General features: G+C 41.0%; 1 protein-coding gene across 1 annotated transcript in view; it reads right to left on the reverse strand.

Moving 5' to 3' along the window:
- Window positions 1-18,651, reverse strand: part of yjefn3 (YjeF N-terminal domain containing 3) — a 43,069-nt gene extending 24,418 nt beyond the window's left edge. Inside the window, exon 1 of the mRNA XM_038716249.1 lies at window positions 18,269-18,651. Within this exon, the coding sequence (XP_038572177.1) occupies window positions 18,269-18,330 (62 nt within the window). The 5' untranslated portion in view covers window positions 18,331-18,651. The remainder of the gene's footprint in view (window positions 1-18,268) is intronic.

Here is an 18,651-nt window from a genome sequence, read left to right on the forward strand (position 1 = left end):
GCAAGGTTGTTTTGTACTGAGGCAAAAATAGAGCACCAGGGGTGAGGTGGAGTTGTTATGAACCTGCAGGGCATGTGTGCTCCCTGTTCTCCCTCTCTGCATCTTATCCCCTGCCAGATTCTCCCTCAGCGGTGCAGCAGGGCAGGTTCAGATGTCAAATGAGGGACGCCCAGAAGGCCCACCAAGAGGTCATCTGTTGTTCTCCAGAAACCCACAACAACATATCAAAAATTGGCTTGTGAGGAGGATGAACAGTTTGGTGTGCAGCATGGGGGGATGCTCAAGATGAAAACTTGGCAGGGTAATGTCATCTAACGTTTTTCAGCAGTGCCCCCCCCCCCCCCCCTCAAGCTTGTTTGGTAGCAGTGGCAATATAAGGCCAGATAAGACTGTTTCACAAGAAAAAGGCAGGAGGGTCAGCCAAATGGAATTAGATACAGAACATGTTAAGCACATAAGCAGCTGAGAGCACATTACAGCCTCAAAGCCACACTGCCACTGTCTCTCAGCATCTCCCACCCTCATGGATTGGTCATAAGCCTTCACATCAAGCGAGGTTTTGTTTCTGACACAAATGCCCAACATCCTCGTACAAAAGCACCTGCATGCGTACACACATACACACAAACACAATGTGCAGGATGTGTATAATTGATGAGCACAGCAGTAGGGGGAACCATGAGAGGGACCAGAAAGCCAAAACTGGCATTCAACCGACCTTTCGCGGCTACGCTGGCATGTGTGTATGCATGCATGCATATGTGCGTGTGCGTGTGCGTGTGCGTGGGCACTTGTGTGGGTGTGTTTACGATGCCTGGGTGGCAGGTGGTGGTGAGAAATGTGTGAGAAGTGCGAAGAGACCAAGGCTGATGGTTCAGTATTCTTCAGAGACGGTTTGAATCAAAACAATGATGATGATGTTGATGTTTGATGTTGTTGATGACGATGATGATGATGATGAGAGACTTGAAAATAAGGCTGAGGAGCAAGAGAGGCACACTCCAGTGAGTTGGCTCTAATGAGAGCAGAGCAGCTACGCGTTACGTTAAACCTGGACAAAAGAGGAGAGACTGAACTCTTGCTCAGCTTGAGACGATGAGGCTGATGTGAGTCAATCACACCAACATGAAACTCTCCTTGCAGTCAAGGAGCCAGCCCATAGCATGGCATGGTGGTGTGTTATTGACACACAATCTCCTTACACATGTAAAAGCCTCACAACTTCAGAAATTTAAATTCCCACTGCTGCTCAAAATTTCGCCCCTTGGCGTCACCCCTCACTGACAGGAGTTTGTCTGTTAAAGGTCCATGTGTGCAGCTGTAACCTCAGGCTACCAACGGCTTTTGCACTGACAAGCTTAGCTGTACATGTGGCATTTCCCATACATTAGGAACAGAATGTCACACAAGCTGTGCAGCCTGGGGAGCCTGGCAGGGTGTCGCATATGAGAATTGTTGGATTTTCTGTGAGCATGTGTGTGCATTTCTGTGTCAGTCTTGGGACAAACACATGGTGCGTATGTGAGCGTGTAGATGCGCCATATACAGTCAATCTTCCTCACTTCCCTGTAAAATAATTAGGAGGCGAAAGAGCAACAGCAGCAGGGCAAGGAGATGCAGATTTGTGAGTCGCACGCTGCAGAGGTGTGATGTGGAGGAGGAGCCGTCATGCAGAGCCTGCTTCTGTCACTTCTGCACAAACACCTTCATCAGTTCAGTTTTACTTCACAGGCTTTTTGTATCAGTAAAGCCAACTGGCAGCTATTAGAGTTTTGCCATTCGTTTTTTATTCATAGACTTCCATAAATGTCACTACATAATACAAACATCTGCAGAGATGGAAACTTGCATGGACTAGGAGGCTCACCAAAGTGAACACCATGACAGCTTTTACTGCTGTCAAAGTTATTATATCGTCATTACATCCACTGATGCAATTCGTAATGCACTAATCTTTTCATACCTTGATTGCAGGTTGTATTATGGGACTAAAATAGGCCAGGTATAACACAGCCCCACTAACAGAACCTTTATCTCCTGCCAACATTCACTTCTGGTCAAGGCAATTAGGCACAGTCTAAAGTGGCTGACCCTTTCAGTGCTATCAAGAACAGCAGTATTTTTATTATTTTATTATTATATTATAATGCAAAACTAAATGGATGATCATTATTAAATCTCCTGTACGCTGGCTAATCTCATTACCTCGTCCTTGAGTGTGCTGAGGAGGGAAATTAAATTGACAGAGGAACTATTTTTAACTGTTAGTCCTTCAAGAACTACCTCTTTCCTACTTCCCTGTGAAATGTAAGTTTGAGGTAGGATAGAATTTGTATACAAAGGCCACAAGGAAATTTAGACACACAACTTACAAATGACAGTTGATAAATCATCGAAGCACAGAGATAATTCTGCCTTTATCTACCAGCTGAATGACAATTAAGACCAAGTGTGGCAATAGGTAACAGACCTGGTTTGTTTAAGGCTTGTGGTGTTTATTCACACAAACATGCCAGTTGAAATGAAACAGAAAAATGAGTCTACATCAAAAGGATCCTACATTTGGAACAGCTGACAAACCCAGCTGGATTATTACAGCTTGTGCCAAACGTGTGCAAAGCCAATGAAGAAGACACAGTAGCCAAAATGACTTAGATTGAACATTAAATTGGTCAAAACAAAGACACTTAAACAAGCAACACAGATTAGGGATCGAACGATATGGGTTTTTTCGGGCCGACCCCGATAGCGATTATTAGTAACCAATTAGGCCGATATGTGGAACCGATATACATTTGCTGTAAAATTTTTAATCTTGGTGTCAAAATTTTGAATAACAAACTCCAACACAAAACTCTTTTGAAAATAACAAGATTAAAGTTAATTGTCATGTTTAATCTTTAAAAAGAGATCCATCCCAGACATAGAACTATGATTGTCTTTACCGGCTGCCATTTATATTGTATTTGTTTTATATTGTTAGGATTTTATTGATAATATTTATTGTTACTATTTATTGGTTCTGTTCTTTATCTATACTCTTACTGGTTTTTCATTACTAAATAATTACCTTTTAAAAATATGTTATTTAAAAAAGAATAAATTCAGAACTGGTATCATATTTAATATTTTATTATAACTAACTGTTTTCAGAGCAGCAACAAAAGTAAAGTTTACAGCAGCAAAGTAACAATATAAAATCAATAACTCACTGGAAACAAATGGAACACTATATTCCTGACATCAAAATACTGAGTAAGGGTTTGTGTCCACCAAAACGTTTTTTACCAGCCGAAAACACCACCTGCTCTTCTGAAAATGCCTAGCTGTGAGTGCTAGGGTGCTTTGGAGGCTCAGCGTTTTTTTCGTCTGAGATGCTTTGGATGGTATGATACATAATATCCGTGGAGGTGATGTGCTGCAAGTAGGGTACTTAATTTTATTAAATGTAAAAATATCACCACAAGGTAGGGTAGGCCTACTTGCTCTGGCCCTTGCTCTGCATGAAGAGAAGGCTGAAACATTTAGAGTGAGGGGACGGACTCGCCGCATGTGGGTTCACGAGATTTTGCGGTTCAAGAGCTGAGATGGCTCGGTGTGGTGTTTGTACTGCACTGTGATTGGACGGCTGGGTAAGAAGTGACATTGACGAGCGCTGCGTTTCGCCCCAAGTTGAACATTTTTCAATTCTCGGTGACTAGAAAAAAGCACTCAGCGCTTGTCTCTTAACAAGCAGCTGGGTTTGCAAGGAGTTGCTAAATTTTAAGATATGTAGTATCTCAGCTAAACAGGCTACAGCCAGAAAGATTTAGCTTGTTTATAACTAGCTATAATCCGAGCTAGCACATGTGCTTGTGTAAAATGAATACACAGCTGTGGTGGATGAGACAGAGCAGATTAAATATCGCTTGGTGTATGTTCCTGCTTGTTGTACTGATGCAGTATCAGCCTTTTACTAGTACTTTTTACTTTTTCTGCTGTTTTTGCTGCACTTACTTACAGTAACGGGCGTAGTTATGGTCAGCTTCTGTAATCCACAGTAGTGTTGTGTCATTCAAAGAACGTTTTGTTCATTTGACCTAATCTTGTATGTGAGGAGGAACGGGTTGTCTCAGTGAGTAATTTGTTCATTTTCACGCATGCGTGAATAGTCTAGGACTCTTACGTTCACATGTTACACAGCAGGTGCATGGGCTCCGTCAGCACAGGAAACAGAATTGATTAGTTCACGACTCTCAACTGTGGTTCACCGCTCACATGGGTCCTCCTCGGAGTCTGTCTTCACTCGGCAGGCTGACTTACTGCCAACACCGGGGAATGAGAGGCAGGTCGGCAGTCAGGTAACAGTCACTGGACTGACATATTTCTAATATCTATTTTGATAATTTTGTGACATTTAATAAAGCATAATGTTATTACAGCCCAGTTATGTAACTTTAGTCCTGCTAGTGTTTACAGCCAACAGCTGATGAGAGTTGTTCTGGGTCCACTTCAGAGCCCTGACAGGGTTCTACCGGGAGCTGAATTACCACAGAGGTCGTCTCCTCTCCAAAACAAACGGACCCGGACATTAAACCATTAAAACACAGCCACATAGCAACGTTAGCGTTAGCCCTGTTTTATTCATCTGTGTATGTGTCAAGCGTATTACGTCAATATATTCCCTGTAAATCTGATGTTAATATATAGATTTTACTCATGGATAGGCGTTAGATATAGTGATAGTAATTATAATTATATATATAGGGCTGGTCTGTTAGTATACTCAGGAAAGATTGTGAAAATGGACGGATTTAGCTGGAGTAGTGGCTTAATCGAATATTGACAACATATTTCTGTGGTTTTTACATGGTTTGTATTTGGTTGTGGCTCCATGGGGTTTTATAGAACCATGATAGAGAAAGATCGAGAGGTGAATTTGTGCATTATACTTTGTCAATTAGAGCAAGCCAGGCAGCCTTCTGTGGTTGAGAACTGCGCTGTTTGTTTGTTTTTTTTAAATCGCCCACTACAGGGCTGCAGCGCCGCAATTACCAGGCTAGTCAAAATGAACGAAATGACACAAAAAAACATTAGTTCTTTTTAATGAATGAGATTTGGTGACTGGAGTCTTTCAAAAGAGTGACTTTTCCCATCACTAATCTACAGTGATCTCTGCTTACTTTGCTCTGTGTGTGTATTTGCGTAGCTCTGCTGAGACGGGAAGGGAGGCGCTGCAGCATTAGATTTTGGTTAGTGTGGCCATTTGCCCAGCTCTAACTCCCTTGGAAGTGTGCTAGAGTGCTGCATTTTATACAGACTCACAGCTTTGTGTCAACTTGGTCTCACAGCATGGATGCATCTTTGACTTTGCTCTCTTTAAGTCACTAGAGCCTGTTAGAGGATTTGAAATAGAAAGAAAGTCACATGTTGTAACTCCAGTTCTCTGAGCAAAGGCCCAGACTTTGAATGTTGCGCTCTTCAAAATACTGACTTAACGGACAAACTATATATAGAAAGTGCTGTAGAGCTTGTCTTGAACAGCATGAAGCAAATTAAACATAAATTTTACTGGGCTCTGCTTGCCTGCCATCTCATAAGACTATTATTATGAGTGTGTCTCCATCCACCTGTTTTTATGCATAATTTTAATTTGCAAATAAAAAAACAGAGTGAAAAAGCAGAAGAATTGGAAAACGTTGAAAGTTGAAATATCACAAACTTTCTCATTCCTCTTATCCCTTCATCTTTATTTGCTTCTTGGCTGTGTTACATAAAAAGCATCTTGAGAAATTATTTTTGACAAATTTAGTCCCACCCCCTCCATTTGTCTCTTCCAACTATGGCAGACCTTTGGGCTTTATATTTAATAATTACAATGAGCTGACAGAACCCCCCTAAAAAAACGATAGAAACTCATGTGCCTCCCCTTCTGTCTGCCTAGCTATCACTACAGCAGTGATCGCATAACGCAAACAGCAATTCGATTTTAAAAAAATCTGTCCGTCTTTAAATGCCTGCATTCTCAATTTCTCTCACACCCATTCCTCTTCCCTCGACACAGCTCACTCTGTGTAAACATTTAGTTGATTGTCTGTTGATTCCTCTGTCTGGCTCTCCAGGTGGCTGTCTTTCTCACTGCATGTCTCTCTCAGCATCACCATTAACCTGCTGGCTCACAGGCCGCCAGAGAGTCTGTCCATAATAGTATCCAGGAGGCAAGAATTCCCCTGCACCTCCACTGATTGCCTCACCAGAAAAAGACTGAAAAAAGATCTCATTACATCTCATTAGAGGCATTGTTAGTTGTTAGGCAAAGAAGGCAAGATGTTTATGCCATGTTTTCAGGTGAATAAAATAATGATCAAATATTATCTCATTACAAACAATATCATCTTACTTCTTATGCTTTAAAAACAGTGTTTGGGGTGAGTTTTAGAGCTGCTGTGAATGATAAGCAGCCAGAAGTTTCTGTTTTATGATATACTACTAATTTACCTTATATAATCTACAAACAAGCAAAGCTCCCATGGAGCTAATTAAATGAGTCCACTCTGGGTATTATTTTGACTTTCAAAAGCCAACTTTAATTTCTCTTTATATAATCCATCAGGGATGGGAGAATGGGGAGGGTATGGTAAACAACAACAACAATAACAACAACAGAGAGCTATATAAAAGACAAGACAAGTCATTTACATAATCAGAATTCAGCGACTGTTCCTCCGATGGGAAACAAAAACAGAACCACAATCAGGACTCAGCGGAGCAACACGGTGAACCCAATTACTGAAAATTGGGAAAGCCTTCCTGGCTGCAGGCAGTGGCACAGACTCACATATACACACACACACACGAAGCCATGCACAGTTGGAGACACAATACCTGACAAAAACAGAAGGTTCCTTTCTTAAATTCACAGGGACACAAATGCATTACACATCAGCAACTGAGAATTTATATAACGGGTCGACCTCATGCACAGTCGGCCTCTTCTGTCGCTCCCTCTCTTTCTGCCAATTTAATTTCATGCACTGTACTGGAAGTGCTGAACAGAAAGAAAGCAACTGCATCCCATGATGGAAATCTGGTCAATAATCCAGCAGATTCAACGTTGGTGCTGCATCCCTGCAAAGGTCTTTAACAAACAGACCACCTTTGCATGTCTCGATCAGCCAGGCTACATCCCTCACTGGGGTGTTGCTGGGGTTGGTTTCTATGGCAACTGGCACGAAACCGATGTGAGGGACAAGTGGTAATAGCTGACTGAGAAACCATGCCCCCTCTGGATCTTATTATCAGTTTACTGGTCCTCACCCACTCTCTTTTCTTCTTCCTGTCCTCACCACTCCTCTCACCTTGTGTCCTCTCTCTGTTTTTGTCTATCTGCAGCTTTCTCCGTCTCCCCCACATTGATTCTCCAGTAGAGACGACATAAGGCATGTTGCTAGTGGGCATCGCTCCCATTCTGTCACCATGAGAACACTTTTCTTTCTATTCGCATTCCTCAGAATAGCCCTGACCCCTGTCAGCAAGTCGCCCACAGGGATCAGAGGAAAAAACGCTGAAGGGGATGAAAGAGTGCCGTTTGAGAAAAAATGATGTATATTGTTGAAGAACAGATTGCACTGCATTAAAATGATAAGTGGAATTTAAAGAAAAAAGTATCAGACTCCACTGGAGATGCAGTGAAAGAGCATCTCAGACTAGTCTGAAGGGACACAAACAGGGAGAGAATTTTTTTTTTAAAAAGCCGGCAGAAACAGGTAAACAGGCTGAAACGCTTGGGCTTGGGTGGCTCCATAGATGATGTCAATGGACTGCTATCATCTGAAAGGCAAGGGTCACGTGACCAATACACCAATAGACCATTGACCAACAGTCTAGTGGGCCAGATTCTTGTGTGTGGGGCTAACATTTCATTATATGTAATTTTTCAGCAGAACGCAGATCACTGTATTCTTTAAAGCCAGATGCATGCCAATAGTGAAGATGTGGTGTTTACAAAATGACGCCTTACCAATTTCAGAAGTGCACTGGAGAGGGACAGGAGAGAGGAGTAAGATTTTACCATTCACATACACTTTTTTTTACTGTACTCAGAGGCCAAACAGGCTAATCTGCGCTTTGGCTTGCGAGCTAGTAATAGGCCTACAGATACGTTATATTGATGGCTTACAAAATCTAATTAAAGTTATGATTAATATTCTTATTATTATTCAATATAATTATATTATAATTATTAATATGCACAATGGATATAACATCATATTTAGTAAGTTTAGTTTGTTTCTCACATAATCACCATTTTATTTTTGCATTGATTGAATCACAGTTTGTCATAACTAAGTAGTGGTATAACAATAAAGAAACACTGCAGGTCAATTACTGTTTTTCCCTTTGGTGTGGCTACAAAGTTTTACTAATTTTCCAAGCACAGCTGTGTTCCACACGTCTTCACTGTGACCTGTTCCTTCTTCTCCAGAACAAGTTCACTAGCTAGCACAGCTACTGAAAAGGTATCCTATACTGACGCTTCCAGCTGTTTCCGTCTGTCATGAAAGCCTCGCCTTGCAGGTCAGAGCGGCCCGTCAAAAGTTTCCCGGAAGATTTTTCTACTCAAAGGGTAACTGGGTAATAAGGAGCAGGTGCATGAGTTTGTGTGGGGATCCGGTGACTGCAACTGACTGGGCAGACTGGGAGCAACTGCTGCTAGCATGTCTAGGAATGACAGAATGAGGAATGAGTAAGTGATGAATAGTGACTGGCAGGCAAAATTAACTGGGGAGGAAATGCAAACTAATAAGAACTGGCTGATGCCCTGACACCATGTGATCATGGATTTGTGGCAAACGTTAGCTCAAGATAGATGGAGACTAAAATTTTCTGAAACTCCTAAAGTCTACTCATGACCTATTTCAAGGACCTGAAGAAAGAAATTGTCACTGGGGAAATTATTATTTAAGATTCCATACAGACACCACTGCGGGGACTCTTGAATAAATGAATCTTCAAGCTACATACTGTAAGTCTCTCCAATTGACTATTTTGTCCGTACTCACTTGATGGATTATTCATGGGTGCTGAAGCCACTCAAAAACAAATGCTTGGGCACATGGGTACACAGCTCAGCCAGGGTTTGACAACAACGTCAATAGGCAATTATACTAATCAATTTTCTCACATCATCCCACACTTGAACTCAACAATGCAAAACAAGACTGGAGCTGGATATAGGGCGTTAATGACTTTGTCAGAGGCATGACAATAGAGATTATTCTTTCTTCGAGCTACACAATAAATCAGCTAGATGTTCGAGATCTTTTTCTTTATTTGCAGCAGAGCTCTCTTTTTATTATTACACAGGGACAAAAGGACAAACATACACATGCACACACAGTGACAGAATGACAATAGCACCAGCTGGAAAAACAACAACAGCAGTAGAAACAAAAGGCTGACTTAGCTTGGATGTGAGCCCGTATTAGAGACTCTGAAGAGAAATAACAGTGGAGCAAGCTCAAGTGTTCTTGTTGAGATCTGTCCCAAGAGCACAGGCGACAATACTTTTTCTTTTTTTAAAAACCAGACTACCTAAAGCATCCGCACCTGCACACATACACAGGGATACACACTCCCATAATCCCTCTCTCTTTTCAGCGCTCTGTCAAAATATCCAACAAATGCTCACCCACGATGACAATGCTTCCTGTCTACACACATTAAAGTCTGCATAAATATCATCCAGGCATATAAACAAACACACAAGTTTATCATCCCACAAAAGCTCACACACTTACACAGGCTGGTTAATCAGATCTTTTGTGGAATAAATTAATATATACAACAGTTTAAAGATGATGATGAATTCTTCTAGAACTTATAAAAAAAATTTCAACACAGATCTTATTGTTATAGTATTGATCATTTCTATTGCTCATCATCGTTCATTTCCTTCACTAATTTCATTGCTTATATCTTGGGAGCAGCCCGAAATGCAAGCAGCTAGACGATCAGGCAGTTTGACAACATTTCAGCCGTAACAACAATGCATGTAGCCTAAAGTCATTACTGAATCACAGAAGGTAATTATGTACGTGGAAGTGGTGGATGTGAAGGGTTGTCAAAAATAAAAGTCAGATGAAAAATATGCAGAGCAGAGAAAAGCACAGAGACAGGCCAGCGGTGTGTATTACCTTCATTATCAAGAAAAATTACTCAAATATCATATAAAAAGATCACATTGAAGCAGCATAATAGTTTAATTAACGGCAGTTAATTGAGGCACTCTGTGTACCTGTCGAATGAAATAATGACCTGTCTCTAATAATAACCTGGTGCTCTGTTTCACTGAGTCAAATGAAAGCCCCTGTCATATTATTAAGTTTTGAGTACTTTTATACCTTTGAAAAGGCAAAGTGATCTAAAAGTAGAACTAAAATCACCTTCCACATGGAGTACAATGGGCCAGTCACACATTGCAGTCACAATTCTACATATAAGAAAGGCAGCAAACTCAGATTCCTGCACTGCAGAGCAAGGATGTTTAATTTCTGTCATTTTCATCATGTCTTTTTTGTGTGGACGCTCAACAAAGCAGAAAGAAGTGCAGATAGGGAACAATAGCATCATTTGGTGCTCAGTTAACACACCAAACAGCACAGAGCAGTGGGTTTGCAAACTGTTTAGCTCAGGGTGAAACACACAAAACACCACTGAATAATCATAGCAGTGTGTTGGTATTGCAGGCCTAAACCATTGTATACCTTTTTTACATTTATAAATATGTTTTCCGGTCTTCCAGGCAGCCATTGGTTTCCTTTTCTTCTAGCATTCTGAATGTGTGTGTGTGTGTCTGTGTGTGTGTATTTGATGAGAATTTAGCAGTGAGAGACCTCAAGGCATTTAAATTAAAGGTTCTCGACAGACGCTAAGCTTAAGTACGTCTAACTGCCACCAAGGAAACACCATTGCTCTCTTCAGTTCTGTCAAATCAATCTTACACACATTAATGCGTAAACACACACAGATGCTCACAAGCACCCTTTACAGAAACCTTTTAAACACAAGATTTTGTGGATTATAGTGTGTAATTCATTCTGTCTTAATTGCAGTGTGTGCTTAATCATGACGGTGTAATAATACATGAGCATGAGTTTCTGTTACCTCTAAGGGCTGTGGATTCCTCTGAGCAGCCACTCTAACCACCTCCATTTTTTGTGTGTGCACATACAATTGGAGTAGTAGCCTTGTGACAGAGCCCAGTGTTTCAGAGGGGAGAGATGGAGGGTGGGAGGAGGAGTGGGGAAAAAGAGCATGAAGAAGAGGGATAAGGAGTGCAGGGAATAGTTTTTGGAAGGTAAATTTTTCAAGGACAAGGTATAGTGTCTTAACCTGCCCACTTTTTAGTAAAGAGAGAGAGACACTAACCATTAAAATTGTCCACAGAGACTACACTCTCTTCTTGTTCTGTCCTTGTTATCTTCCCCTATTATAGTAGCACACACACACACACACACACGCACACACCTGACACACAGCATCTTCACAGTGTGAAGTTCATGTATAGGTGACATATTCTGACCCCATTATGCCTTGCCAATTGAAAGCACAAATGACTTGCAATTACCTCTGCAAAAAAGGAATCGCAGGTGGTCGCTGTCATTTGCCCTGATGTATGTATATGCACACGCACACAGCCACATCTGCAAACGTTGCTGTTTGAAGGACAACTTATTGAATACAGCTTGTCAGAGCAAACCCTGAGTGAAGATAAACAAACCAACTCACCCCACCATTTCAATCTGCAGTTAAGTATTTGACCTTTCACACTGCTCTCATCTCTCCTCAAGTCAACTTGTGTTTATGGATTGGTTTGGAGATATTATTTTTTTTCTGAATCTGTCATTTTTGAAAGTTATGTAAAACAAATCAGGGCACCTTGGGGAGAATATTGTCGTCACTCTCGTATCCCCCAATACTCACTGAAATCCCTTAAATGATTCACAATATGGACCTAATGAGGAGGACACAGTCTTGGCTCAGCTGTCCTCAAATGGCTCTCTTGTGTTCTTCATTAACAAAGGCTGCTGCCTGGAGACTAATTTAAACCTGAATCAACAGGGTTTTCTGCTTTTCTGCTGGTCAGGCAAATGAAAGCAAGGGCTGTCAAACAAGAACGAGAACAAGAACGTAAACGAGAAAGGTGAAGGAAAGAGAGCTCAACCTCGCCAGAGAACTGGTTCATCAACATGAAAAACGATAAACACAAAGTCCCTGCATTTGTCTTTCATTTTCAAAATTCCCATTAGCCTGTGAGCTGCTGTACATCCTTTCATACTGCTATCCTTTCATAGCTCCTGCATCAAACAACAAATTTTTTTTTTTTTAGCCACACTAGCATGTGTATGCTGTGCTGTACCCTAGATGGCAATGTTGGTTGGTTGGTTGGTTGGTCAGTCAACACCCCGTACCAGACTGAAATATTGAAGGGATTGCCATGAAATTTTGTACGACATGCATGCAACATGGTAAACATTATACCTATTAAACACTAACATGTACAGCGACGTTAGCATTTAGCTCAAAGCACCGCAATGCCAACGCACAGCCTCACACAGCCGCTAGCATGGCTCTAGACTTTCAAGACTTTTCTAGACGTCAAGTTTGGGCTCAAGGGAACAGCAATGTGGGTCTGTCGGTCGAGCATTTTGGTCCAGACTGAAATATGTCAGCAACAAATATGATAACATACTAAAATAGGATGGTGAGTATGTCAAACATTATATCCGCTAACCATCAGCATTAGTATTGTCACTTGGAGCATGTCAGCAGCACACTGACTTTAGCATTTAGCCTCACAGAAGTGCTAGCATGTCTAAAGACTCTTTGTTATTACCAGAAAATTGTGGCTGCAGTAAACCATAAAAATGCCATAATCTTACTTTTACCTCAATCTAGGTACTCACAGTAATGGAATCATTTTGTGCAAATGCACTTACAGCATTCTAGTTACATCTTTAATCATTTTATCTCACACTCATGCAATACTACTTATGAAGCAAAAGATCAAAAATAGGCAGCTACAGAGATCTTATAGATCCTATAATTCACTTGAAACCAACCATCAGTCCTCATCCTGCTTAGTCTCCTCCTCAAACCCACTCTCCCCACATGACCTTCTTTCAGACATGGTAAAAGGAGAACTCTTACAGCTAATCTGACTTTAATGGAGGAGAGAAATTATGGCCAAACATTGCACTGGTGGCAAATCACCCCCCCACCCCCCACCCCCCATTCCTCCTCTCAGCATTTCCACCTCTCTGCCCCAATTATTAGATCTGGCCTATAAATAAATGCCTGAGCTGTCACACAGGCAAATGGAGCTGCCAACATGGGAACTGGTGGCAGGGAGCTGAAAGGAGGGAGGCAAGCCAAAGGAATAGCAATAAGCAATTGTTGCCAAGGTAGGAGAAACAATGAAGGCAAAGCAGGTAAAGTCAGACAGCTTGACACACTGACAGCAGCTCAGATAGACAGGTAGGCAGACCAGCAAACAGAAAGATAGTCAAACATTTCTCAGAACAGTCAGACATTTCTCTGTGCGACTGGCCCCAGGCCTCAGGTATAGTAGGTAAAAGGGGAAAGGTGGACCAGTGAACCAGAATATTCATCACTCTCAGTAGAGAGAGAATAAGAGAGAAAACAACATCAGCAAGATGCAGAGGGAGAAAAATACCAAATTTTTCTCCACAGAGCATCATTAGAAATAATCAAGTTTAAATGCTTTGATTTGAAAAACAAGTGACTTTGTGAGCGAGTGTTGGTGTTTAGTTATTCTTAAAAAACATTTTTGTACTTCGATATTTTGAGTTATCTCCTGCTGGTTGGGGGACATTATTTGCTGTTGTATGGCAGTAAAGAATAGACGCAACAGAACAACTAATAATGCAGACAAGAAGGAGCACTGACTTTTTAGAAATAAGAAGAATAACTTTATTTGCCAAAATATGTTGTGCACGCAAGCCCACAATTTGCCCTCTGCATTTTACCCATCTGAACTTTCAAAAGCAATAGGCAGAAACCAGGGTCTAAGCCAGATGCAAGACCGAGTCATCACCAGCTCAGAACCGATGCCAACATTTACAGGTTATCCACCTCCTCAGGCATTTCATCAGCTGAAGCACCCCAGTGATACCTGTGCTTTAATGTAGGGCTACTCCTACTTGCTGCCGAAGATTATGCAAGGCTGTGGTAATTCATTTTGATTCCAGGAGTGGATTAGTTTTACATTTTTAAAAAATAGTGATACATTTTCTATATTCCAATATGTGTGTGTGTGTGTGTGTGTGTGTAGTTGGTTTAATCTGTTTCTCTGGAAAAACAGCGGCGTACGAGACGATTTGTGCTTGGAATGAATTTCCAAAATGACAAAATCGTCTTCAGACAATAGCCAATGGGTACAGAGGCTGCTCTGAAGCAGCAGGGTTGTCACATATCGAGAATTTCATGCATTAACTTAATAGGTTTCTGCCTCTGGCAAATACATTACTTACAATTTCTATATAATCATATCAGATCACAACAGCTTTATCACAAGGGTGTCTCTGAGCTAATATTATCTCCTGTGGATGCGTGTTTTTACATAAATCATAGAGCTTACAGTTACTAGTCATTGTCTCCCATGTAATTTTTTTTGCTCACATTAACCCCACCAAGCTTTTGCTTAAACAGGTTGCTATAACAGCTGCTAGTCAGCTATTAATGTAGTTGGCAACAACAATAAATATCTATATTCATTATCATTTTAGAATGCATTATGAACCACAGGTTAATTTAAAAAGTGAATAAATTAAAAGCATGAAGGACATACAAGTTCACACATGTATGTTTACATGCCTGCGCATATGTACACATGCACATTCATCGACCCTGATGTGATAGTTTGAGGGTTTTAAAGCAACATTATGTAAAAAAAAAAAATAATTGTGCAATTGGGCACTCCTACTCCTTACATTACGATCAAAATCTAGCAACAACTTTGCTAACACAGCCAACATCAAGCAAGGGTGACGACACAAGACACAGCAAACCAGATATTTTACTTGCTAGTCCAACAGAAAGAATATCAGCTCAGCGTCTGTCTTGCAGCCTTTTACTTCACAAAGCTCTCACCAATGTCCGGGAGCCTCCTGCTTGGTTACTCTCTTTTTCTTTTCTTAGCTTCCTCTGTCAGCATCCTCTTCGGTCTCTTCACCTCTGCCATTAGCTAACATTGCGTCTGTGAAACATCTGGCTGATTTCGATTGAGTTGACAACTTTGCTAACAATGGCAGACATCAAGCAAGAGCAACAACACAAGATGTAGCAAGAGAGCTAATAAATTATTACTTACTAGTCCAACAGCAAGAAGGCCAGCTAGGCATCTTTCTTGCTTCTATTCAGTAGTTTTAGCTCATGTCAGCGAGTAAACGTTATACTCTTGTCTGGTCTCTTGCCAGTCACTCTCTCTTTTTCTCTTCCTTGTTACTTCCAACATCTTCTTTAGCCTCTTCACAGCCTCTGCCATGATATCCATACTGAGCTAGCTTCCTTCAAAGAACTTACATCGTAAATTATGTACTTTTGCTTCTTATAGCTTGCTGAAGAATTTTGTTAGTGTGATGTGGTGCCGTAAAGCATTACACCATTCTCGCAATATATATTTCCTGCCTGGGAGATCAATGTTACATAGTAACCAGGCCCTGCAGGCCAAGTGGCAACGACAGAGACACCATTATCCCCATTACAGGTCAGTGAAAATGATTTTGAAGAAGGGCTGAACAATTAATCATAATCTTATCGAAATCTCAATATGGCCTTCTGCATTTTTCAACTGACAGGAGGTGCTGTAATTGTTGAAGGCAAAATGTCTGTCAAAATTCTAATCATACTTAAGAAAACATATTAGTTTGGTACAGATCCTTGCAAAAACCACACCATAATGTTTTTCAATGTAAACGAGAATAATCATGTAAAAATGATCAGTCCCTCCTACATCACATCAATTGCAATATCAGTCAAAATAATTGCTATTAGATATTGTTTCAAAATCGTTCACCCCCATTTTGAAGCTGTTATTTTATGATAAAAATACTACATGTTGCTTTAATTGCCTGTCCTAAATCACTGGAAGCCATCCTCACTCAAGCTGCAGAGATCTGAGAGGCTGAGTGCTGGGGCGAAGCCTCTCGGGTGATAGTTAATCAGCCAGGCTGTGCTGCTCATATTTTGACATACACAGAGAAGAATGTAAATGTAAGGAGCGTAATTACATATGTTATCAAGAAGAATTTTTAAAAAGCTCCTAGAATAGATTTAATATGTAGGTGCATGCATTGACAGACGTGGCAATAACATGGAGACAGTGATTAAACATGGTTCAGGAGTTTGGAGCAGTTGAATCATGACAATGATGATGTGATTGTTACTGTATACACACAATTAAGTCACAGAAGAGATACAGTATACCAAATAAAGATATCTTTAAGCACCGTACACACACCCACATTGTAAAATGAATCACAGACTCACAGAGTGATGTGGAATAAACCATCTGTTTAGGTTAAATTAGGCGCATCATCCCATTTGAAGTGCATGGAAGAAAGAAAGGCAACAGTGATGTTTCCCTCTTGAGTGACACACACAGTTTACAGCAGGTTAACCAGAAACAAAACCATCAAGGCCACAATTTGTTCAGGCATTCACACTCTAATATTTTCACCACACTATAGAATTCAGCACCATTCCTTGCTTTTTATATGGTTTGTGACAGCATGTCCCGCTGTCTGTGTGTGTGCGTGTGTGTGTGTGCCTGCGCATGGCTTCATATCATTAGTGTTGCAAAGGCATTTGGTCAAGTGTTGCCCAAAAATGAAAGCCAATGTAGGTGATACACCATTTGGATCGATGCTGCAGAACCACAGATTTATTCCATATATTCTTCTTCCTTGTCAAAACCTATATTACCCACAATGCAACTTTCTGCAGCTAAGGTACTACTATACATTTACATTTACATTTATTCATTTAGCTGAGCTAGCTCAGCCTATAAACAGGCTTTGGGTTCCTGTTTAACTGTGGTGGCCAAATTGGCATGATAAATGTTATTTGTTTTTGTACTATAACAGACGTTTTCAAGTTTACACAATGTTTTTGTCATAGATGTGAAACACAGTATGGGTTTGCCAGTTGACTTTCAATAAATTCTAATTCTGTGAGAAAAGAAAATCTCTCATCGACAGAGCCTGCTCTGCCTTAAATTAGCTACCTACCTGTATAAAGCTATTAAAACCTTATTCTTAATTGCTGAAACAAAAAACTAAATGGTCAGTAGATTGTTTGTGTCTCCCATTAGGTTGGTTTTTGTTGTCGTCTGTGCAGTTTTTGCTTCGGGGTAACTCTCTCCATTTTCTTATTTAAACTGCATTTTTTTGTGTCACATGTTCACTCTTGATGACCAAAGGCTGTTACTGGGCTGCTACTTAGTGTGCACCCCAGAAGGATTACAGATGGTAAATTCTTCTTCTTTCTGTCACTCCGAAAGTAAAAGTGGTGCTCCAGCCCAGCCAGGGGCACAAACACAGCACGCTAACCTTCAGTTGCATAACACACTGATTACACATCTCATCCACAAAGACACTGGATAATAAGATGCTTGGCTTGGTTGGTAATATGTGGCCTGATAATCCCAAATTAAACATTGGCCCCCTAATTCAATAACAGCTCATATGTGTAATTCAATTTGAGGCTTCAGCGGAGTGGGGGAGAAATGACGACGAAAAGTAAAGACTGGCAAAGCAGAGTAGGAGTTTCTTGGGGTAGAGCAAATTATTTCTGCGAGGAATCATCATCATCATCAGTACTGGAATTCATGTGGCATTTGGCAACCAAGTCAGCATAATTAATTGATATCTCTTATTATTCCCTCCCCTCCGTTTTCCTTTTTAGAAGCTTGATCTGACTTAAACAGACTGTGAGCTGAATGTACACTAAAAGTCTCATGTGAAGACTTGGCCCTTATAAGAAGATTTGGATGTTCCTCGCTGCCTCTCCTCTCTAAAGTCTGCCCGCCACTGTCTATCTCTTCTAGAGCAGTCCTGTGAAACTGGTGAGACAGTAAAACCAAACAGAATGGCACAGCGGCACAGAAAAAGGACAGAAACAAAGAGAAAGAAGAACCAGAAGGGCAATAGAATAGAAGTGAGAATAGAATGAGCGCAACATGCAACAGATATGAGCAGATGCCTACCTGAGGTAACGCAGTGGTTCTATGGTTTCACCCTCTGCTAAGCTGTGGTTCATCTTCTCCATCTGTTTTCACCCAGGACGACTCAACAAATGTGAGAAAGGATGAGCTGTGCCGCTCCAAAGAAAACACTTCCGTTCCCTCTCTGTGACTCTGATTCAATACACACTGTCTACCTCTCTGCCTGGGAATAGACTGGCAATCTAAACGGGCTTCCTCCCTCTGTGTCTCTCTCTCTACGGCTGGTGATTGGTTCAGACGCTGGAAGGTAATTACTGGCTGCTACACACACAGTCTGAATCTTGCCTCTGTATCTCTGCCTCTCCTCTCTGTCTCTGTCTGCCACTATGGAGCCGGCTCATTCCCCAATAAAACCAGCTGGCTCT

The sequence above is a fragment of the Micropterus salmoides genome, unplaced genomic scaffold (genome assembly GCF_014851395.1).
Source record: "Micropterus salmoides isolate LMB-PRFRI ecotype aquatic unplaced genomic scaffold, ASM1485139v1 Ms_hic_scaffold_13, whole genome shotgun sequence".
Lineage (NCBI taxonomy): Eukaryota > Metazoa > Chordata > Actinopteri > Centrarchiformes > Centrarchidae > Micropterus > Micropterus salmoides.